Below are 23870 nucleotides of genomic sequence, written 5' to 3'. Positions count from 1 at the left end.
ACCTTGACCATACCTTCACGCCATCCTCCGCCCTCCACGCCAATCTACCTGAGCCTACTTATACCCGCCCAATACAACCCAGCATCCTCTATGTTTTTCGTATCCCGCCACCATCACCACCACAGGACCAGCAGCATCTCCACTGCTCCATCTCCTCCTCCCTCTCTCCTCCTCCCTTCCTCGCAGTTCCCACGGGGGGATCACGCCTCCACGTGTACCGCGGGCTGACCGCCACACGACCCCCTCCCCAAAGACTCCAGGTTACCCCCCCGGAACCCACGCCCCGCTCCCCCCACTCTCCTCCTCATCATTTCATTAATTCATTCATAAAATCTTTAAACCTTCCACAATGGTGTGTTTATTCCAACTAGTGAATTGACTTATTGACTTTCAGCCTGTCTGAACTTTGCATTGGTCCTCAATACTACAAACCTGCTATAGGCCTACTCTTAAATACAAACACTGTATAAATAGTTGCAAATATACATTTGGACTCTGTCAGGTAGACAGGTTATTTATGTAAGGTTTGGACTGATTATACTGTACATCACTGGGACCAAGAAAACATGAATGAACTGTGATACCAACACATTAAAATGACCTTGAATCTTAAATGGAGCTATTTGCATTTGTATATTACATTTGTAGGGTTGGGTTTTGATAGCTGCTTTGGAGATGGTTAAAAGTTTGTAAACTATACAGATGAATTGCACTCCAAGTTACAAAACTCTGCTCATATGTGTGCATCCCTTTTTGAGTGGCGCAACCACTCAAGCTATGTGTGTGGGTGGCTCGGTGGCTGGTTGGCTGGCTGGGTGGGTGGGTTGGTATGAGCATGAAAATAGCATGGTTGTTTTTCACCACCTGTGCGCAACCTAACACACACACGCACACTTTAACTGTATATATATGATGATTTCAGGTGTGCCAGTACAGTACAGTGACAGTACAGTACAGTCTATTGCTTAAAATTACTCAAAGTGAACACACACTGCATTTAGCACAGGTTAAGGCTCTGTGCATTAGAAGATTCTTGTCAAAGGTTGTGTGAGTTCAATCCCCACTTATAGGAAATGCAATCTTAAATGCAACCTTATGCTTTAGATAACTCCTGGAGGAATGATTGAAAAAGCTCACAATGTAAGCCTTTAGTCTTAAATTAGGCAAACATAGGGAAAATGTAATAACCATTCTCTTAAATCTCTTGGGACCTCACTATGTAATAGTTTTCTTTTTTACTTACTCATTTTCTGTTGTAGTCTTTTGTCATTTCTGTGTTTTATATAGGCTGTATAAAACACAAATTCAAAATCTTAAAGATTGCAAATGAGGGTAAACCTCAGTGCTCTTTTCGAGAATGAGGTTCGAGGTTTCATATATTTGTCAAATTCCTGATGCATATAAGGTTTTAAACAGATTTTGATAAAATGGTAGCCCTGCCCCTGTTTAGTAAGGGTCAGAGGACTGCCTGCCAGGACTGGGCTTAAAACCTATATAGATTCAAACCAGAACATTGTTACTCCACCAGTGTGTGTTTGTGTGTGTGTGGGGGGGGGGGTGTCCATGTGACACACTTTATGTCACTGTAAAGTGCTTAAAATAAGCAAAACAAGCATATAGAAAAACACAAGCATCAATGCAGAGTTCTCGTGTACTCTGCATCACATTAACATGTACTGTATGTTTCAATTTCGATTATCGGTTATAGGCTATTTGTTTACATTGTGCGCAATAACGTATGGATATGTAATATGTTTGTGTATTGTTGTAGGCCTATTATGTTGCAATTTTATTTTTGTTTATCTTACTAATCTAACAATTCATGTATGCAAAAGGTGCCAAGAGGAGGGAGTGTTATGGCAATTTCTGTCATTTATTGATCTACCATTTCTTGAATAAGCATATCACAAGTTGTCATTTGCCTGACGTCCTTTCAGTGGGCACACCCCACCTGTATACACAATAAAGCAATTCAATTCAGTTGAATTAAACTCAAAGAAGCTTTATTAGCACGAGAAAACATACATTTACATTGTCAAAGCAAGGGTCAAAATATAAAAACTGTTGAAAATGGAGAAGATATATACAGTTGGAGGGGGTACAAACAGTGTGTACACAGAGCTACACATTGCCACACCTATTGTTTCTTGTTCATGGGACCCCTGGGTGCCTGGCTTGGGAGAGAGGTATAAAGACACATGAAAACATGAGACTTGTTGGGATAGGATACCAGGCTGGGAGAGATGCTAGTCAGTTTTTCTTGTGCCAGTAGGTGCCCACGGGGCGAAGCATTCTCATGCTTCTATTACAGCCTCTGAAAGATGCGGTTCGTTTGTTGCTGTTTTTCTGCATAGATACTCTTTTACGGTTAAAAAATCTCCAAAAAGGCCCAAAAATGCCATATCTTGAGCGTCATAGATGCTTTGACAACCTTTGACCAACTTTTGATGAATTTGGACATACCAGGGTTCCTCCAACCAGGGTACCTCCACTTGTGACTGAGGTGGTGAAGGAGATCCATTCTCCTGGGCTTGTTGAGATGCTTGGCGTTCCAACTCATCTAGTTGTAGTATCTGTCGTATCTCTGCCTCGTACCATTCGTCTGAATGTGTTGATGCTGGCCTCACCTTGCTGGATTCAGGTGTGATGATGCATCTAGCAAAAGTGTCCCTGATTCTTTCCTTCACTACTTTCCAGGTTTTCTTCTTCTTTTTAGGAGTTGCCTCTGAGGTGCTGAAGGTCCCTGCATCTTCAGCAGCATGAGGTCCATCCTGTGACTGAGGTGACGATGATAGAGGTGGAGCAGGTCCAATCTCCTGGACTAGTTGTGTATTGTAGTTGATGTGCTGTTCACCTAACCTGACACTGCCAGATGGGGGCGGTATTGGTAAACAAATTTGTGTAGCAAGATTTTTGGATCTGGCAGCGTCAGGTTACTGTTCACCAGCTGACTAAGCTATTACCCATGTCCTGGGTTTACTGCACCAGGAGAATAACTTAGAGGTGGTCATTGTGAAATATGACTTCCTCCTCTGTGGTAATCCACACATCATCATGGCCACAACTAAACTAAACAAACCATGAAACTATATCATACTGGCACTGGTTCTAACATAGCCAGCCACTCATTCACATTAGACGTTGTTGGATTGTTGATTCATGTGATCAACGGTAGCTACTTAACTGAGCCTGTCAGTGACAGTGACCAACCGCCACGAGAAGTGATCCATACCTACTGTATATAAAAGGTATAGAGATAGTAGGCTAAATCACCCTACTTAACGTATTGCCAAGGATATCATAACTAGTGGTTCTTCATAACACACAAATGGCCCCTAAGGTTTGATCACATCCTCTTCCGTTTGACACAGAAGCACAGCGTCGGTACCAATGTCCAGTCTATACATGGAGTTGTTTATGTCCATTCCCATGTACCTGAGCTAAGCTGGGGATAGAACTGGGGCAAACTGGGCTAAAGCAGTGGTTCTCAAACTTTTTAATTTCAAGGACCCTCAGTTTGATATTCATTAGATTAGACCAGTGGCTTTCAACCTTTTTCATATCAAGGCCCATTATTTATTTATCATTTGAGCCACGGACCACCCTGTGACATTTAGGCTCTCAGACACAAAACTAAAGAATATTTTGTTATCGTTGGATATCACCTGGGCGTGGCGTGTTTTTGATCTGAATTGTGTAGACTTCTTGTAAATGAACAGTAATGTACGTTCGTAGATGATTCTTTCATCATTGAGAGCGTAAAATGAAATGGTTTCATTTTACACTTTCAAGAGTTAAAGATCTATGAGGGTCTATTTGGTTACCAACTCTCCATCATTCAGATGAGGACCACATGGAACCCCCTCATGGACCACTGGTTGAAAACCACTGGATTGGACCATGCCATAAGACAGTGTACAAATGTTCCATTCTTACACTGTCAGAGTTACAGTCCAATAGTATAAGGGTCCACTTGGTTCCCAACTTCAGTATTCGCTTTTCGGTGCTGACCCTAATGTAACCTTGGGAACAGCAGCTGTGGAACTACTAATGTTTATGATGTTAACTCTACTGCAAAGGGGTTATGATAATGACATTACTGACTATGTTAACCACTGTGATGTTTTGATGTAAAATGAGTTAGTATTTATAAAACCTTGTTTTTTGTACAGCTCCTCTTCATCGCCCACCTCATCCTCGGTGACCTCTGACCCCGTTGTGTACTCCTCGTCCTCTGACAGGAGGGACTGCTGCCTCTGGCAAAGGTCAAAGGGTAGAGGTCAATGTGAATACGGACACAACAACTCAGCGAACAACACCAATCATGTCAATATTTGATTCAGCTGATTTTTCTGAAGCGACGGGGTAGAGAAGTTACATTCAAGTTACGTTTCATAAGAGTAGACAGGTGCAAAACGACACTGAATAGAGCAGTGGTTCCCAAACCTTTCAGGTCGAGACCCAAAAGAGAGATTAGACGTTTGCCTGGACCATTACTTCTTAATTATTTATTTGAATTTATGGGATTTCTTAGATTAGTTTATTTAAGGCCCAATTGCTTCTCGCCCATTGACTTGTATGACAGACTTTCCCATGTAAATAATCGATCATTTCAGGAGCAAAAGCTTCAAAATCTCTTTTAAATCTATAGTCAACAAGGCCTGCAGTAGGCTAAGCACTGGAAAAATGTGCATGACATCATTTCAATTAACTAAGTCTAAAAACACAGGGAAATGTTAGCCATTGTTCACATGGTGCTCGTCTTTCACAAGCTTCATGGGCTTTTTATTGAACAAACAGAATGCACAGGTGCCAATAACCACCTGAGCAAAATTCTAACATTCTAACAGCACATCTGTGTAATGTTAAGCTGTGTAATATGTGTATATGTTCAACAGGTGCACGCCTTGCTGTTTAAGTACAGATTTCAGCACGGTAATGCACCCTTTTGGGTTTTCTGGGTATGTGGAATCTGTCGCTGGACACCATCGCGTTATCCTGGTATTCCTATCCTTGCTAATAATATTGCAAATGATTGTATGTGCAGGCAAAATAACATTTGGCAGCTATGGCAGGAGCTGGAAGCTTGTTCAACTTAGCAATGGTTGCTAAGCATTGGACAATCGCTTTTGGGGAGGGATTTAGCAAAAGGTCAAAATGAAGAAAAGTCATACAACATAATTTATACACTCCAGGAGTTAAATTAACGACCTGTGTAATGCAGTGTTTCTCAAACCTTTTCATGTCAAGGACCCACAAATGTCTATGTATTTGGCTGCGGACCCCCAGCTGAAAAGGTTTTGTACCGGGGACTCCCAGAAGAGAAGATTCATGTTTAAAAATAGCAGAAGCATAATCTCGCAACACGGCACGAAGTGACGCGCTGTGAGATATGTGTGCTATTTTTGTATAGCCAACATATAAATGGATAAAGTGGTTAAAATGATTGTGACGCTATGTTAACTACTTTTGCTGGGGACCCCCTGAAACCCGCCCCCAAAGGACCAATGATGTAATGATGAACATGAAGGGAGAATCCTACCAGTTGCAGACTTTTTCAACAGGGAGAACTAACAAAAGAGAAAGTTAGAACCGGAGGATAGAAAGAGAAAATAGATAGAGAAAGAGTGAAATAGGAAGAGGAGAACCTACAGTGCTGCCATCTCCTCTTAGCGGTCCCAGCAGACCTGGCTCCAAGAAAACGTCACTGTCCAGAGCCTTGGTGGATCCACTGGACGAAGACTCTTCAGTCCTGACCAGTGGTGGAAAAAGTAAAACAAAATGTTTTACTCAACCCATTTAGACCTGTTGTAACCTATAGGTTGTCATACCTTTCAATCCGGGAGCTTCCTCTGTGTCTCGTTAATTATGTTGCTATACAAGTAGCAACATAATTATTATTATTTTATATTTGAACTAGACAAAGTGCCAATCGGCACAGGTCTCCACCAGGGCAGGTCAGGTTGTGGCCTCATGGTGGCGCTATAACAGGCTGTTGAGGAAGATTTGGGCCGGAGGTTCGTGTTGGACGGATGCAGGTACAATGTTTTTCCATGTGTGCATACATAAGTTGTATACAGATCGATGCAGTTATAGCTAAAAACAGGAATTGGCCTGTTATAGCGCCACCGTGAGGCTGATTTTGAGGAATAAATTGTGGCATGTCGTCCTCGGCCTAGTGAAAATGTGCGTGTCTAATTTAACGGAAATTGCACACTGTGTTTGTGATTTGTGGGCTTTTTTCGAAATGGACGAATCGTGTGAGCTTTGGAAGCCAATCTTAGCCAATCAGGATGGAAGATGGGAAATGGTGCCGCTCCGTGTTGATCACATGACTATGGAGATAGTGTATACCGATTTGCGTGAAATTTGGATAAAATCTGAAGGAGTAATAATAGAAAATGTGTTTTACATATGTCGGCCTCCTGGTGGCGCTATAAAGAGCAGATGTGAAAAATTCCAGGCAAAGGTTTTTCCTTGGCCTCTAGGGAGTTGGCATACAAAGTTATCCACAGATCCGTGCAGTTAGAGGTAAAAACACTTTCCGGCCAGTTATAGCGCCACCTTGAGGCTGAGTTGAAATTGTTCATGTGGCATTTCGTCCTCGGCCTAGTGGGAATGTGGGTGCACAATTTCACGGAAATCACGCGATGTGTTCATGATTTGCAGCATTTTGTTTGAAACTGAGCACTTTGTTTGAAACTGACCACACACCGGTTTCGTTGAATGGCTCTAGAGAGACTGTGTACCAATTTGCGTGATGTTTGGACAAAATCTGTAGGTGTACTGTGCAAAAACTTGTTTTGCACAAAGCGGCCTCCTGGTGGCGCTATAACAGGCCGTTCTGGAAAGTTTGGGGCAGAGGTTCATCGTTGGCATCCAGGGAGTGTGTGTGCAAAATTTGGCATCGACCGGGTTAACGGTGGCCGAGATTAGCTGCTCACGGACGGACACACACACACACACACACACACACACGGACGGACACACGGACGGACGGACGGACGGAGTGCAAAACATACTCTCCCCACATGCCTTCGGCCTGGTGGAGACAATAAGAATTTCTAGGTTTTCAGAAAAGCTTCTGGTCTAAATGTAAAAGTATCAATACTGCAATGTAGAAATTGCAGTATTGGGCCCAATTGCAGTATGATTTGAAGCTTCGGATCAAATCATGAGTCAAAGCCCTCAACACAGAGAAGAAACTTCAAGCATGGTCAAATAAAAAGCCCCCTTTGCCTTGTTTCAGCCTACAGGTCTCTGTAACTTTGTCATACAGCATAATGGTTACACTGTGCATACCACAGAAAGTAAGCACAAACACATGTGGCAGGGTAGCGTCTGCCTTGGAAATTGTACATACATAATCACTATGTATAGGAATTTTATATAGAGATTACAAAAATGTATTCAGCTAAGCAAAGCTGCCCGTGCACGTGAAGGGAAGTCACATAATGAAGCGGAAACAGAAAAATGGCTTGATTCGACACTTGACCGGCGAGTTGATATCACAGAACATTTGTTTCTTGGGAGGGGCACAAAGAAAGGAAAGGTGTAGCATCCCGACTCCTCACCCAACTACACATGTAACCAAATGGACCCTCCCAGGTCAACTTACTTACATTTGTTGAACCACACTTGATTCCAAACCACGGCATCCACAAGATACGTAGATACACGTATATACAGTATGACTTTACTGGTGATCTCACAAAATGTGATCTTTTATTTTATACTTCACTTCTTTGCACAGCTTAAATAAAAACACGTTTACACTGTGAATGTTTGGAAATAATTGAACAAGGGACACACCTGAGGTTATGTGTCTACCATATGTTCAGATTCATGTGCAGACTGTGGCTGAACTGTTTATGTACAGTCTGACTATAATTGAACACATGCAGTGAAAGGTTATGAGAGGAATCTGCCAAACACTTAAATGGGCAAGAAACAACATTAACGCACTAGATGTCGGACTTGGTTAGTCAATTCCCCCTTCCGTCTATAAGGTAGTCTTAGGGGAACAAGTACATTAGCCAGAGCAATGAACAGAACACACATGTATATTGGTGGTCATCACTCATCATCTTACAAAGCTAAAATCATTCTGTCGTCAATATGACCTTTAAGTAAAAAAGCAGTGCATTGTTTTGAGGCAGGATGGTCTAATCATGTGATCCCAACACTAAACCAGATGATCTCACTAATTATGTCCTTCTTCTGTGATTAAAAGTATGTTAATCAGTAAAACCAGCTGTTTTTAATGCTTGTTTGAAATGAAAGGCACCCTGCATACTCTTGGCATCACTAGTGTTACCGTGTGCCCATGGAGGGCTGCAGACAGAGATTTGATAGAGAGCACCCAGTGGTGGGCCAGGCCAGAGTGCAGTGGCTCCAGAGGCCTCAGGCTTCACTCACACCTGCACAACAGATTGATGCATAGCTGATGCATGAGACTTGTTTACTGATGCAAGCTCGCAATTCATTTCCAATGGGAGTCACATGGTTTGACACAACATTTTTGTTGTATGAGGGGGAGGGGGTCAGTCGAAACACAGCCGAAAGCCGTGCATCAAAAATGTTGTGTCAAACCATGTGCCTTCCATTGGAAATGCAATGGGGCGGCCATGACACTTACCCTTTGTTTACATCATGTTGTATGCTAGATGCGAAGGTGTGAGTGAGGCCTCAGCGTGCACACGTGTGTTGTGTTCATCCGCTACCTAGGCCCCCATTTGATGATATTGAGACCCTGGAACTGTCTTTTCAGAGCCTGTCTGTCCGACCACTGCGAATCCAGATGGCTGTCATCGTCGGTGTCCTCAAGTTTCTGGAACATATAAGTGTCACCAACTTTCAGAACCACATTTGCCACAATCAGGAGTATGGATTTGTAAAAGACTACTCTGCAGTCCACATTGCATTTCAACCCGTGTAATGTTTCAGTGAACATGTTGCTTGGTCCTGCCCTGCCCTCACCTTCAGATCCTCCTGTCTCCTGTACTGGTGCATCATCATTTGTTTCTGCTGCTCTTCTGTGATCAGAGGCTCTCTCGCAGGCGCCCCCTGGCCACTCTGAAAGGAACAGCCGCACATACGGTACATGTCAATATACACTACAGACTACAGTATGTATCACACAATACCTCAATCAGACAAATTAACTGTATTATGACTAAAGGCAGTTAACATTCATTTAGGCTGTAAGAGGCCTCACCTTTTGGATTTTAACAACAATCTTGGTCTTCTCATTTTTGCCAATGTAGTCTTGTAGCTTTTTCCCTCTCTGCATCTCTTTGGCAGCCCACCATAGCTGACACTCATCCTCTGTGATCACCTGCAGAGCAGCCTGGAGAAGGAGACAATAATGGGAGGAGTAGAGATTGATGGATTGAGAGAGAATGACTGGCAGAGAGAACTAGACTAAAAGCTAGAATAAAATGGATTTCCCTCCCTCCCCACAAAATCCATTATGCAGTCACAGAAGTGCAAATTCCTGGAGGGACAACAGTGATGGTTAAAATTGTCCGTTTTTTATGATTACTAATTTCACTTGAATTTCACATTTTTATATGTCACACAATGATAAAAACATTTTTATTTTTTTGTTTTTCTACCAAAAGAAAACTAAGAATATTCACATTTATTTCAGGAATAAACATTGTGAGATTTTGTGAGCTTGATAGATCAGCTATATTTGTTTTTGAGGTGTCAAGCTGTATTTTCTTTTAAATTAACACTGATTTTACATGTTACCCACTAAATATCCCATATAATTTGTGATTCCTGCAATGCTATGCAGTGTTTTCCCATGCAGTGGGTTGAACCTAGCCTGGCTAATAAACCAGACCGAATCAGCCGTTGGCAAAAAAAATTGCATCCCGCGACAGTGTTGTGTGATATTAGTCTGGCTTATTAGCCAGGCTAGGTTGAACCCAGCAACAACTGTTCCTGACTGGAACACACACAGGAACAATCCCTGCTGAATAAAATGGATCAGACCACAATATTGTTTTAGTAAAGCTACATTCATAATGCCTTTCCTGGAGCTAATACATAATTAGACCTATTTGATCCCCATGAGAAAACATTGATGAAACATTGTTGAGCCATTTACCTGAGTCCCTGAAAGGTCTTCCTGGTTCTCAAACTCCATCCTGATTGGGTCGTGGGGAGGCAGACCCATGGGGTAAACAATCATGACTGCACCCCTCAGCAGGTCTAAGGCTTCCTTCACCACCTCCATGGTGCTGCACACATTGGCCTGCACTTGTTTCTGAAGAACAAAATAAAGCAATATGAAAGCTCTGGAGCTGTGAGTGTGTGTTTTATGTTATAAAACACTGAATATATAACTGGGGGCAACTGCTACTTCAACAATAAACACAAAACTTACTTTTGAGATCAGTGCCCTTGACTCTTCCATTGTCTTCAACAGTACCTCTTTCATCTTCTCGTTTGGAGCTGTTAGAAAGTAGGCGGACATGTTTTTATTGTGAGACGCTCATATGGATAGCATGTACTGTCTGACACTCTTCAAAATCACATTCCCTCTTTCAATAACCAAAAACATGCAATATGATATTATATGCATTATGCAACACTATTTCAGAATAATTACAGTCCCCGCAGAAATAATTATAAAGCTCACAACACGTTACATCACTATGCATTTTTTTTTTTTTTAAGATTTCTTTTTTGCGGCTTACGCCTTTTATTGATTTTTGAAGGGACAGACAGTAGGCTGACAGGAAACGGGAGAGAGATGGGGGATGACATGCAGTAAAGGCCGTGTCGGGTCCGGGAGTCGAACCCGCGGCACACTGCGACTGGATTACCAGTCCGGTGCCCAGACCGTTACGCTACGGCCTGGGCCTACATCACTATGCATTGTGAGCTTGTACGTTAACAATTTTCACTGTTTTATAAAGTATTCAGCCATTTCAAAATAGAATGTCAATTTGGGCATCCCTGATATGAAAATGTATTTGCCTAACCATGTCCATTCCTCCGGCCCATCTCGTCCTTCCTCAACACTGGCCCTCCACTGGGGACACACTTGTCTTCCCACTCGTCTCTCAGTCTCAGATCCACAATCTGGTCATCGGTCAAGCCCTGCATGTTGGGAGGGAGTGTGATGCCATGGTCCGCCAGCTCTGGGATCTCTGAGAGAGTTTCAATGAAAAGACGCAAACGGTTGATGATTTCTATGACATTCTGTGATGTACAGGATGTGACTTGGACCCTCACAACAAGTGTGTGGTGTGTGAACAGACCCTTAGCGACAGTGCAGTGACTGGCTCCCAACCTTTTCTCTTTTCTACAGGGCCCACATGAAAATCTTGAAAGTGGGCCGCAATTGCCATACAAATACAGGTTGAATTGAATATAAATGTACCTTAATAGAACAGTATATTTAAATTTAAACTCCACCGTGTTCATTTATCAATTTGACTGAGTGTATATGGAACCAAATGGAACTGTAAGGGTCAGTCAGTCTGATTTTACAGTGCACTAGGCAGACTCAGCGTTGTCTGGTATTTCACTGTCAGGTCAGGTTTTTTGGGGGGTGACTAAAAACATTACATGAACCCAGCAGTGCTCCCCAGCATGATCTCACCAGCTTTTACCTGAACATATCCTGTCCACTTTGAGTCTCCCGTTGTAAATGGCTGAGATCTGTTGGATGAGGGTGTCCAATAGGACTTCCACCGTGGTGTTGAACAGAAACTGACTTTCATCTCCTCGCTTCAGATGCAATTGCACCATTTTGGACTCAACAGAAGGAGCCTGGTGTTTACTCCCTGAAATATGAGATTAATAAAGGTGGAAACATAAGGATCGGTTTGTAATCGGTTTGTTTTTTAGAGTAAAGCTTCTCTTCGGTCAGTGGTATCCATAGCAACATCTAACACTGCATGGACGCTTCCAGAAACAGCTCAATTTGATCTTGCACCGAAACTATAGTACTCGAATACCGTGACTGTAACAATAATATTAATACCGGTAAATTAATACATAATTATAACAGAGCAACAAGTCACATTATGTAATAGCTTACCAATTTAGATATAATAACACCACACCAATAACACTGGTACAGTATGTTTGTTGACATCGTTTCTACATTATTGACGCCTGTTCGTCTCAACACTATTCTGTATTTACTTGAAAATAGTGGCAGCGTCTAGTGAACAGATCTAATGAACAGATTTAAGGCTTCCGGTGGACGATCTCTTCAAAATAAGAGTACCCTCTAGAGTATTGAAAAAAAGTTTAATTTGCACATTAAAACTACAAATTAAGCATTTAAATGATGCTATATGATGCTATAAGACACACATTATGTTTCTGTGTAAAAATAAGTAATTAAATCATTATAATAATAATAATAAAGTTATCTAAATGGATAAATGCTATTCACTGGAGTGCATGGACTTTATAAAGTGGACACTGGACAAAAGACGGCTCCGCGAGGCAACTATCTGGACATACCCACGCGTTCGGGGAGATGTCCTCTACCACACCCCACTCTCCGCTAATCGGGAGGTGTAAAATTCACAGCAGCAGCCCTTCTACTGTGGTCAATGCTGACAAAAAGTACCGTTTCCGGACCCAGAATGGACACTGGACAAAGAGGCCTCCGCGAGGCAACTATCTGGACATACCCACACGTTCGGGGAGATGTCCTCTACCACACCCCACTCTCCGCTAAGCGGGAGAGGTGTAAAATTCACAGCAGCAGCCCTTCTACTGTGGAAACGGTATGCTGAAAACGGTTTCAGCATTGACCACAGTAGACGGTCTGCTGCTGTGAATTTTACACCTCTCCCGCTTAGCGGAGAGTGCAGTGTGGTAGAGGACATCTCCCCGAACGTGTGGGTATGTCCAGATAGTTGCCTCGCGGAGGCCTCTTTGTCCAGTGTCCATTCTGGGTCCGGAAACGGTACTTTTTTCAGCATTGACCACAGTAGACGGTCTGCTGCTGTGAATTTTACACCTCTCCCGCTTAGCGGAGAGTGGAGTGTGGTAGAGGACATCTCCCCGAACGTGTGGGTATGTCCAGATAGTTGCCTCGCGGAGGCCTCTTTGTCCAGTGTCCATTCTGGGTCCGGAAACGGTACTTTTTTCAGCATTGACCACAGTAGACGGTCTGCTGCTGTGAATTTTACACCTCTCCCGCTTAGCGGAGAGTGGAGTGTGGTAGAGGACATCTCCCCGAACGCGTGGGTATGTCCAGATAGTTGCCTCGCGGAGGCCTCTTTTGTCCAGTGTCCACTTTATAAAGTCCATGCACTCCAGTGAATAGCATTTATCCATTTAGATAACTTTTATTATTATTTAATTACTTATTAGTAACTTAATTACTTATTTTTACACAGAAACATAATGTGTGTCTTTACAATAACTGTAATGTAATAATAATACTAATTGTTATAATAGGTGTATTATTGCTTGATGAAATAGGAACCTTTATTGTTTGGATAGGAACCTTGCTTATACAAGTGCGTGACGCACGGTACGCACGGTGCCTGTTGTTGGTTGCACCTCTCGCACGGTACCTGTTGTTGGTTGCACTAGACTGAGCTGACAGGTTGTTTATTACTACTCTTAGCACGGGACTTTATAATAAACTATTTCCCGGCTGGGCTAAACTACAATCCTTGTTGGGTGATTCTTAACGAAAAGAACACACTTTTACACTAATAATGTAACGTAATAGTTATTTAATTAACGAATTAAAATATTATTTTATTCTGAAGGCAACCGGATGTCTTAAATCTGCTAGCTCTCAGAGCGGAAGTCTTAAATTTGCTCATAAGACGGAGCCGAAAATAGTAACATACCTGCCACGTAAAACTACAATTAATAGGTTGGGTCCACTTCAGTGATATAAAACACGCAGTTCTTCCTCTTACCAACACATGATTGATAGTAACTAACAACAAGAAGAACCTCAAGTCAAATTAGCATCCTCCTACTCCTAGCCTCGTTCCAACAGACCCACAGTCATCTGGCGAAGAGAAAGTGGTGAACGCACATGCGCAGCGAACCTAGTCGGAACACTATCGTTTCTGATTGGTGGAGGCGCTGCGCGTTGTAACCATGGTAGCGCCGCAGCGCGTTATTTAAGTTGGGCCAGAGTCAGGCTGTTTCCACACTAAAGCCCCGTTCACAAAATAGACTGTAAAAAAAAGGTTTTAGCACGTAGTCGTAGAAGCTGGGTGGGCGTGTCTCAACTTGACCGTGACGTAGCCCCGACCTCGCTGTGAGGCGCCGCGTTGCCATGGTTTGTCAACAAGACACATCACGTTAACTGCCATGCAGTTTTAACGTGACGTGTCTTGTTGATGGAGTTCGATGTTACCATGGTTTCCACTTCGTTTTTGTTGATTTTGATTCACTTAAAAGGGCAAGTGACAGGATACCATAACTCATTGTGAAATCAGCAGCTGCATGTTAGAGTTTTACAATAGCACCTACTGTACTTAAACTACAAAGTGAGCAGAATGATCGAATCAAAATCCCACAAGTTGGAGAACAGCACAGATTGTCCTTCTGGTTCCATTGAAGAAGGGGAGAAAGGAGAAACAGCAGGGTTCCTGAGATGGGTGAAGAAACGTTTGTTCAAAGTGCAGAACAGCCCCGATCCAGTAACGCTACTGCGTTTCTCCAGAGTGGAGGACATCATCAGCACAGACACCCATGGGTCCAGTGAGGTGGAGGAGGGCAGAAGAACGACAGCAGGCTACCAAGTGAACATATCGATGATCAAATCAAAATCGTACAAGTTGGAGAACAGCACAGATCATCCTTCTCCTGGTGCCAGTGAAGATGGGGTTACAGGAGAAACAAGGGGATTCCTAAGAAGGCTGAAAAAACGTTTGTTCAAAGTGCAGAACAGCCCCGATCCAGTAACACTACTGCGTTTCTCCAGAGTGGAGGACATCAGCACAGACACCCATGGGTCCTGTGACTACAAAGTGAACAGCAGGAAGGAGAAGAAGAGTTTCTTTGGAGCATCAAAGAGTACAAGCGGTTCTTCACTCATCATCAGCGCTCCAGTGAAATCACCTCAAGCCCAGGATGAACCTTTTGCTGAAGATGGCTTCAGCAACATCTGCACTCCACCACCATCTGATACTGAGCAGCCATCCACTGCCACCAACATCATCACAACTGAATCATCCATCCAGGTTGTAGCATTAGTTCATGCTACTGAGCATCCATCGTCCACCGCCATCAGCATCATCATCACACCTGAATCCAGTGAGGGAAAGCCAGCAGTAGTTCAAACAGACCATTGGGAAGAGGGTGCTGATGGAAAAGACAAACTGATTGAAAGTCTCCTCACACAAGAAGAGATGAACGAGATGACGGCGACAACAAAGAACAACAACAAGGTCCTGAAAATGGAAGGAGAGAAGAATGGGGTGTTCAAGAAGAGAACAACAAGCCCCAAGTCTCTGCCCAGAATGGTGGATGAACCCTGGGCTGGAGATGCAGGGACCTTCACTTCAGAAGATGATTCAAACCTCATCAGCACACCACCTCAGGCCCAGCTTGAACCTGGGCCTGAGGATGAACCTGCTCCACCACAACTAGTCCAGGAGATTGGACCTGCTCCACCTCTATCATCGTCACTTCAGTCACAGGATGGACCTCATGCTGCTGAAGATGCAGGGACCTTCAGCACCTCAGAGGGAACTCCTAAAAAGAAGAAGAAAACCTGGAAAGTAGTGAAGGAAAGAATCAGGGACACTGTTGCTAGATGCATCATCACACCTGAATCCAGCAAGGTGAGGCCAGCATCAACACATTCAGACGACTGGTACGAGGCAGAGATACGACAGATACTACAACTAGATGAGTTGGAACGCCAAGCATCTCAACAAGCCCAGGAGAATGGATCTCCTTCACCACCTCAGTCACAAGTAGAGGTACCCTGGTTGGAGGAACCCTGGTATGTCCAAATTCATCAAAAGTTGGTCAAAGGTTGTCAAAGCATCTATGACGCTCAAGATATGGCATTTTTGGGCCTTTTTGGAGAATTTTTAACCGTAAAAGAGTATCTATGCAGAAAAACAGCAACAAACGAACCGCATCTTTCAGAGGCTGTAATAGAAGCATGAGAATGCTTCGCCCCGTGGGCACCTACTGGCACAAGAAAAACTGACTAGCATCTCTCCCAGCCTGGTATCCTATCCCAACAAGTCTCATGTTTTCATGTGTCTTTATACCTCTCTCCCAAGCCAGGCACCCAGGGGTCCCATGAACAAGAAACAATAGGTGTGGCAATGTGTAGCTCTGGGTACACACTGTTTGTACCCCCTCCAACTGTATATATTTTCTCCATTTTCAACAGTTTTTATATTTTGACCCTTGCTTTGACAATGTAAATGTATGTTTTCTCGTGCTAATAAAGCTTCTTTGAGTTTAATTCAACTGAATTGAATTGCTGTATTGTGTATACAGGTGGGGTGTGCCCCCTGAAAGGACGTCAGGCAAATGACAACTTGTGATATGCTTACAATCAATAAATGGTAGATCAATAAATGACAGAAATTGCCATAACACTCCCTCCTCTTGGCACCTTTTGCATACATGAAAATTGTTAGATTAGTAAGATAAACAAAAAGAAAATTGCAACATAATAGGCCTACAACAATACACAAACATATTACATATCCATACGTTATTGCGCACAATGTAAACAAATACAACCGATAATCGAAATTGAAACATACAGTACATGTTAATGTGATAATGCAGAGTACAAGAGAACTCTGCATTGATGCTTGTGTTTTTCTATACATGCTTGTTTTGCTTATTTTAAGCACTTTACAGTGACATAAAGTGTGTGTCACATGGACACCCCCCCCACACACACACAAACACACACTGGTGGAGTAACAATGTTCTGATTTGAATCTATACAGGCAGTCCTCTGACCCTTACTAAACAGGGGCAGGGCTACCATTTTATCAAAATCTGTTAAAAACCTTATATGCATCAGGAATTTGACAAATATATGAAACCTTTATTCATTATTACCTTTATTCAACACTGAGGTTTACCCTCATTTGCAATCTTTAAGATTTTGAATTTGTGTTTTATACAGCCTATATAAAACACAGAAATGACAAAAGACTACAACAGAAAATGAGTAAGTAAAAAAGAAAACTATTACATAGTGAGGTCCCTAGAGATTTAAGAGAATGGTTATTACATTTTCCCTGTTTGCCTAATTTAAGACTAAAGGCTTACATTGTGAGCTTTTTCAATCATTCCTCCAGGAGTTATCTAAAGCATAAGGTTGCATTTAAGATTGCATTTCCTATAAGTGGGGATTGAACTCACACAACCTTTGACAAGAATCTTCTAATGCACAGAGCCATAACCTGTGCTAAATGCAGTGTGTGTTCGCTTTGAGTAATTTTAAGCAATAGACAGACAGGTACCATGGAAGTATATAAGAAAATCACACCCGTGTGAAGTGAGTGGTGCAACTCCGTGTGGGCGACCCCGGAAGTTCCAGACCCACAGGACCACAGCCAGGGTGCCGGCCCGGTTCCGGCGAGCCGCCCCACGTCTGAAACGGTTGAGAAGTGTGGGGGTCCCTCTGCTGTACCCCCTTTTGTACTGTACTGTCACTGTACTGTACTGGCACACCTGAAATCATCATATATATACAGTTAATGTGTGCGTGTGTGTGTTAGGTTGCGCACAGGTGGTGAAAAACAACCATGCTATTTTCGTGCTCATACCAACCCACCCACCCAGCCAGCCAACCAGCCACCGAGCCACCCACACACATAGCTTGAGTGGTTGCACCACTCAAAAAGGGATGCACACATATGAGCAGAGTTTTGTAACTTGGAGTGCAATTCATCTGTATAGTTTACAAACTTTTAACCATCTCCAAAGCAGCTATCAAAACCCAACCCTACAAATGTAATATACAAATGCAAATAGCTCCATTTAAGATTCACGGTAATTTTAATGTGTTGGTATGGTATCACAGTTCATTCATGTTTTCTTGGTCCCAGTGATGTACAGTATAATCAGTCCAAACCTTACATAAATAACCTGTCTACCTGACAGAGTCCAAATGTATATTTGCAACTATTTATATAGTGTTTGTATTTAAGAGTATAGCAGGTTTGTAGTATTGAGGACCAATGCAAAGTTCAGACAGGCTGAAAGTCAATAAGTCAATTCACTAGTTGGAATGAACACACCATTGTGGAAGGTTTAAAGATTTTATGAATTAATTAATGAAATGATGAGGAGAGTGGGGGGAGCGGGGCGTGGGTTCCGGGGGGGTAACCTGGAGTCTTTGGGGAGGGGGTCGTGTGGCGGTCAGCCCGCGGTACACGTGGAGGCGTGATCCCCCCGTGGGAACTGCGAGGAAGGGAGGAGGAGAGAGGGAGGAGGAGATGGAGCAGTGGAGATGCTGCTGGTCCTGTGGTGGTGATGGGGATGGTGGCGGGATACGAAAAGCATAGAGGATGCTGGGTTGTATTGGGCGGGTATAAGTAGGCTCAGGTAGATTGGCGTGGAGGGCGGAGGATGGCGTGAAGGTATGGTCAAGGTGTGTTCCTCCGCCTCCTGAACTGTTCCAACTCAATTTATTTTCTTATGACAACTAATCTTTTGGGTCTCGAGACAAAAGGTTTAGGAACCAGTGCTCTCACAACACTAACTGAGATAAGATAAGAGATAAGAGATAAGAGATAAGAGATAAGAGATAAGTCCACACCCACAACACCACAACACCACAACACCAGAGGGAGTGCAACAAACCATGTACAACCCAGATTCGGCACAAACAAGGGACTAAATTCTTTTCGCTCCTATGCCACCAAAATGTGGAACGCCCTACCAACAGTCATTAAGACATGTGAATCCCTTGACTCCTTCAAAACCGCTCTCAAAGGGCACCTACGGATGGCTGCAATTCGAAACTGGCCTCTGTAAAATCTGAATCCCCCCCACCCCCCCACCCCATTTTCCCTCACTGTATATTGTATCTTTTCCCTTTTTTTGCTTCCCATATGATGAATTTAGCTACATAGAAATGTCTATTTGTATGTCTCTAAATGTTTGTATGTCTTTAAATGTTTTGATGAATTGAACAATGTGGACCCTGTTGTAAACAAGTGTAATGCTTAATTGGGTCGTCCACTCACAGTTGACAGTCTTTGTATTGAGTTTGTGCTTAAAATGTACTGTAAATTCTACAAACTGTTAATAAATATTTCAATCAATCAATCAATTCTACATTAAATACCTTTTTAATACCAAATGGTCAAACATTGTGTATGAAAGAGGCAAACATGAAGATAGCAGATCTACAAGCTCAGAACTGAATCGTTACTCGATGCAAGCGATGTCACTACTTTGAACTAACACCATAATTATGCTCTTGCAAGACAGACGTTCAATAAGTCAAATATTATGTTATGATAAACTATGACCTGTTTATACCATTCTTAAATCTGTTCAAGTCTATTCCTACTGTAACTGTACAACAACTATAGAATGTAGTGTTTTCTTGCATTGTGGTTTGGTTTATGGGTGAGCTTGGTGAGGGGAATATTGTGAATGGAAGGAAAACATACAAAGACAAATCCAACAAAGGCACAGTGAGCTTTACCTACAACCTTTGTGGCAAATGTTTAGCTTGTTTGAGTAAAGCTGGTATTAACAAGAAAGAATGTGATCTATTATTCTGCTGTGAGTTACATTTTGATTACATTTAAACCCATATTCATGTCCTTGTATGAGTCTTCCTCACGTTCGACTTGCTATTTAAGCAGAACCATTCAGATAGATGCGACAATCAAGTACACATAGAAACCTAATTTGCACCTGATTTCTCCAAATGAAGCTGTTAAACTGTGTTTATAGTATGTTATTGTTCATAACAGCATCTTCATTTATCTTGCTGTTACATGGCATTTTATTGCCTTCTAAATGGTATTTCATGTGATTGACTGGAATTACCACACAGTACAAAAAAGTAAATAAACAAACAAAAGAAAAACAGAAAACACCTGACTTGTTTGCCTTTACTTGTGACTGCACAACCATTATTTATGCTAAGTTTACTTGCAATTAAACACATCACAAAAATAAATCATCATGCAACACTTTTATGTAGATGTGCTGATATGTATCGGCCTCTATTTAATCAGATTGATGTTCAGTGCTTGATGTAGTAAAACTATTTCCACATCGACCACAAGGGAGCAGTTTAAATCCATTGTGTACAACCTTGTGAAAGTCTACATCCTTTGAGCATCTGGAAGCTTTTCTACTCACATATAGGGTTTCTCTCTGGTGTGAATTTTCTGGTGCGTTTTAAGGTTGGGCATTTCAGAGAAATGTTGTCCACACTGATCACATCCATAGGGTTTCTCTCCAGTGTGCATTCTCTTGTGGTTTTTAAGGCTGGACATTTTAGAGAAATGTTGTCCACACTGATCACATCCATAGGGTTTCTCTCCAGTGTGAATTCTATGGTGTCTTTTAAGGCTGAACATTTCAGAGAAATGTTGTCCACACTGATCACATCCATAGGGTTTCTCTCCAGTGTGAATTCTATGGTGTCTTTTAAGGCTGGACATTTCAGAGAAATGTTGTCCACACTGATCACATCCATAGGGTTTCTCCCCGGTGTGAATTCTCTGGTGCTCTTTAAGGTTGGATATTTGAGAGAAGTGTTGTCCACACTGATCACATCCACAGGGTTTCTCTCCAGTGTGAATTCTCTGGTGGCTTTTAAGGTGGGACATTTGAGAGAAGTGGTGTCCACAATGATCACAACCAAATGGTTTCTCCCCGGTGTGAATTCTCTGGTGCTTTTTAAGGTTGGATATTTGAGAGAAGTGTTGTCCACACTGATCACATCCATAGGGTTTCTCTCCAGTGTGCATTCTCTTGTGGATTTTAAGGCTGGACATTTTAGAGAAATGTTGTCCACACTGATCACATCCATAGGGTTTCTCTCCAGTGTGAATTACCTGGTGGCTTTTAAGGCTGGACATTACAGAGAAGTGTTTTCCACAATGATCACATCCATAGGGTTTCTCTCCAGTGTGCATTCTCTTGTGGTTTTTAAGGCTGGACATTTCAGAGAAATGTTGTCCACACTGATCACATCCATAGGGTTTCTCTCCAGTGTGAATTCTCTGGTGGCTTTTAAGGTGGGACATTTGAGAGAAGTGGTGTCCACAATGATCACAACCAAATGGTTTCTCCCCGGTGTGAATTCTCTGGTGCTTTTTAAGGTTGGATATTTGAGAGAAGTGTTGTCCACACTGATCACATCCATAGGGTTTCTCTCCAGTGTGAATTATCTGGTGTGTTTTAAGGTCGGACTTGTAATGGAAGCGTTGTCCACACTGGTCACAGTCGTGCTGTTTTGGGTTAGCCAAGATTCTATGTGCATTTACTGTTGGTAAGACAGGGAGGCCAGACTGATGATGCAACACTGGATTGGAAACAAAGATAAAGGAAAAACAAATTGAGAGGTTGAACGACAGACTTTTATGGACTGAAATGTACATTAACTATTACATAATAATAATAAATTACATGATTATATAATGATTCAGTGGTAAGTTATAGGCCCACTAGAAGCACTTTTAGAGTGAATGAACATGTGAGACAATATAAAGGCAAAAACACGATCTGAATCAAATTACAATAAAAAAAAGCGGAAGATTGAGAATGCAATGTTTTAATTATCCAAATATGACAGGTGAAAGGGGCAAGTAACATACCATGGTCTTTGGGTTCCGCCTGTTCAGCAGAGTTGAGGTTGACAGAGTTCATCTTCTCCTGAAGTCTGGAGTCCACAGTCAGATCTGATCAGAAATGATTGATATCATGGACAGGGCTCCAGACTAACTTTTTCACAGGTAGCACTGGTGCCACATACCTTTTAATTTGGTAGCGCCACCACAAATTAGGTAGCACCATTTTTGTCTTTGTATAGCGTGGTATTAATACATGATCTTATCATGCCCCCACATAGGGCGCCATTTATTTATGTAGTGGTTTCCACCATTAAAGGTTTGAATCATAAAACCCCCTACAAAGGTCACTGTGTAAAAAACAGCAAAGTCACTCAGTCAATAAAGGCAATATTTATATTCCACACAGAAAGTCAGTTTAAGGTTTTGTGTTAAATTAAATGCAGTCCAAACCTTTGGGATTAATAAAGTGACAATTTGTACAATATCCCATTACCCAAATTAATTCCTTATTATAATATTTTTACATTTTGGAAAAAATCTTCAGACCTGAATATATATTCGCCTTGGTTCGTCCAGTTTGTACCGCGGCAGGTTGCACGGCGCCCGTTTGCACAATTCTCGTCTTTCCATTGACTTTGTATGTAATCACGCCGATCTGACTATCCAAGTCTGAAGGGCTTATTGGTGGGTTTTCGTGAACGATCGTTCTCTGAACACTGGGCGTCAGGCGAATGTCCAATGTTTTTATCAATGGATCGGGCAAGCACTGCGGGATGTTTTTTTGTTCCTCCACCCATCATGCTAGCAAGTCGCACCTGTGCGACCTCGTTTAATTTTAACTTGCACGTTGAGAAATGAAGTATTATATGCGACCTATTAAGTCGCACGCTGGAGCCCTGATCATGGAGCAGTTGTGGATAACTGACACAGAGCAACTCTTCTAATACTAGAGAGCCTGAGGTGGAGCCACTAACTGCTTGGTTTGATAGGCCGAAGAGGAGAACAATAGAACCATCTCTCAGCCAATCACAACCTAACAAACTGCTGCATGCCCCACCCCTTCCTCCTCCCCCAGGCATGCTATATATCCAATACATATGTATGGACATTATGTACATAGTATTAAAAGCATAAATGTATGTACTGTATCAATACAGTGAATTGTTACTGAAGCAGAGACATATTCCTTCAGTCACAACAGAACCAAGCTCTGATGAAGAAACAACTGCTCCTTATACTGTGATCTTCATTTGTCTTACAAAATGTTATATGCTTTAAAATGACAAAGTTTACTATTGACTCTCTATTTTATGTTACTCGCTAAATGTGTGAACATACATGAACACACAGCACTCCTAAAAACCACAGATTAACAACAACTCTTGACTCTGAACATTTAACCATCAACATACTATTGATCCGAACCCTCAATCCCTAACCCAAGCACGGGAGCAGCGCATGTCGGACCATCGCATTTTCGCATCGCATCGCATCGCATCGCATCGCATGTCCCCCCGCTTCGGATCTTCGGTGTGTCGGAAAAGCGTGCACACCCCCTATGGACCGATACTCAAGGTTGCAGTGTCAGTATTGAAAGTGAATAAGTTGGAATCGGAACAGCTCTAGAAAATCAAAACATACATACCTATCCTGTGCATCTGCACTACAGGTTGAAACATTGCATCAAACAGTCCACGTCGCTCATCCATCTCTCGCGGTTCTCTCTCTGTTGATACTGTTGATACTGGTGGAAATCACCATTAGATAAATATATATATTTAGTTACTCAGCAACCTTCCATACACTGAAGAGCTTCAACAATACACTGCTAGTTTTCTGCTCAATCATTTTATCACATTAAACTGTTGCAGAGGGCCGTGTGAAAAACCTTTTATCTACTATGATGGTATACATTATGATTACATATCACAGAAAAGTAATGTAAATTATTCATGGTCATGGATAGTCGTTTAATTATAAAGAATCCTTAGCTTGTTCCTCAACTCACCTTGCCTCCTCCAGTTCCAGATACACACCTATGTGTGCACCCAGAGGCCTCATTTCATAAAGAAATGGGGTGTGGCAAAAATAAGTTACCACTTC

General features: G+C 42.3%; 1 protein-coding gene across 1 annotated transcript; it reads right to left on the bottom strand.

The window, feature by feature from the left end:
- Window positions 1–8332: 8332 nt before the first annotated feature.
- On the bottom strand, window positions 8333–13972 carry LOC310867878 (cilia- and flagella-associated protein 298-like). Its single transcript, XM_083778036.1, has 8 exons — window positions 13848–13972; window positions 11631–11804; window positions 10998–11165; window positions 10397–10464; window positions 10118–10276; window positions 9218–9349; window positions 8980–9075; window positions 8333–8830 (listed from the first exon to the last, which is right to left on the bottom strand). Exons 2-8 carry the CDS (start codon window positions 11767–11769, stop codon window positions 8720–8722), a joined length of 873 nt encoding a protein of 290 aa, XP_083634162.1. The 5' UTR covers window positions 11770–11804; window positions 13848–13972; the 3' UTR covers window positions 8333–8719.
- Window positions 13973–23870: the final 9898 nt, after the last annotated feature.

The sequence above is a fragment of the Protomyctophum parallelum genome (assembly GCF_964188405.1).
Source record: "Protomyctophum parallelum genome assembly, chromosome: 1".
NCBI classification, from domain to species: Eukaryota; Metazoa; Chordata; class Actinopteri; order Myctophiformes; family Myctophidae; genus Protomyctophum; species Protomyctophum parallelum.
The sequence above is the reverse complement of the archived record's forward strand: the minus strand, read 5'-3'. Positions and strand labels throughout refer to the sequence as shown.

What these genes read in the sequence shown, in the direction of transcription:
- LOC310867878 (XM_083778036.1), bottom strand. Translation starts at nt 11,769, where the DNA reads ATGGTGCAATTGCATCTGAAGCGAGGAGATGAAAGTCAGTTTCTGTTC. An exon ending in GGGCCGGAGGAATGGACATG is followed by an intron (nt 10,465 to 10,997) that starts GTTAGGCAAATA and finishes ACTTTCTAACAG; the next exon opens with CTCCAAACGAGAAGATGAAA. An exon ending in CAAGGGCACTGATCTCAAAA is followed by an intron (nt 10,277 to 10,396) that starts GTAAGTTTTGTG and finishes TTTGTTCTTCAG; the next exon opens with AAACAAGTGCAGGCCAATGT.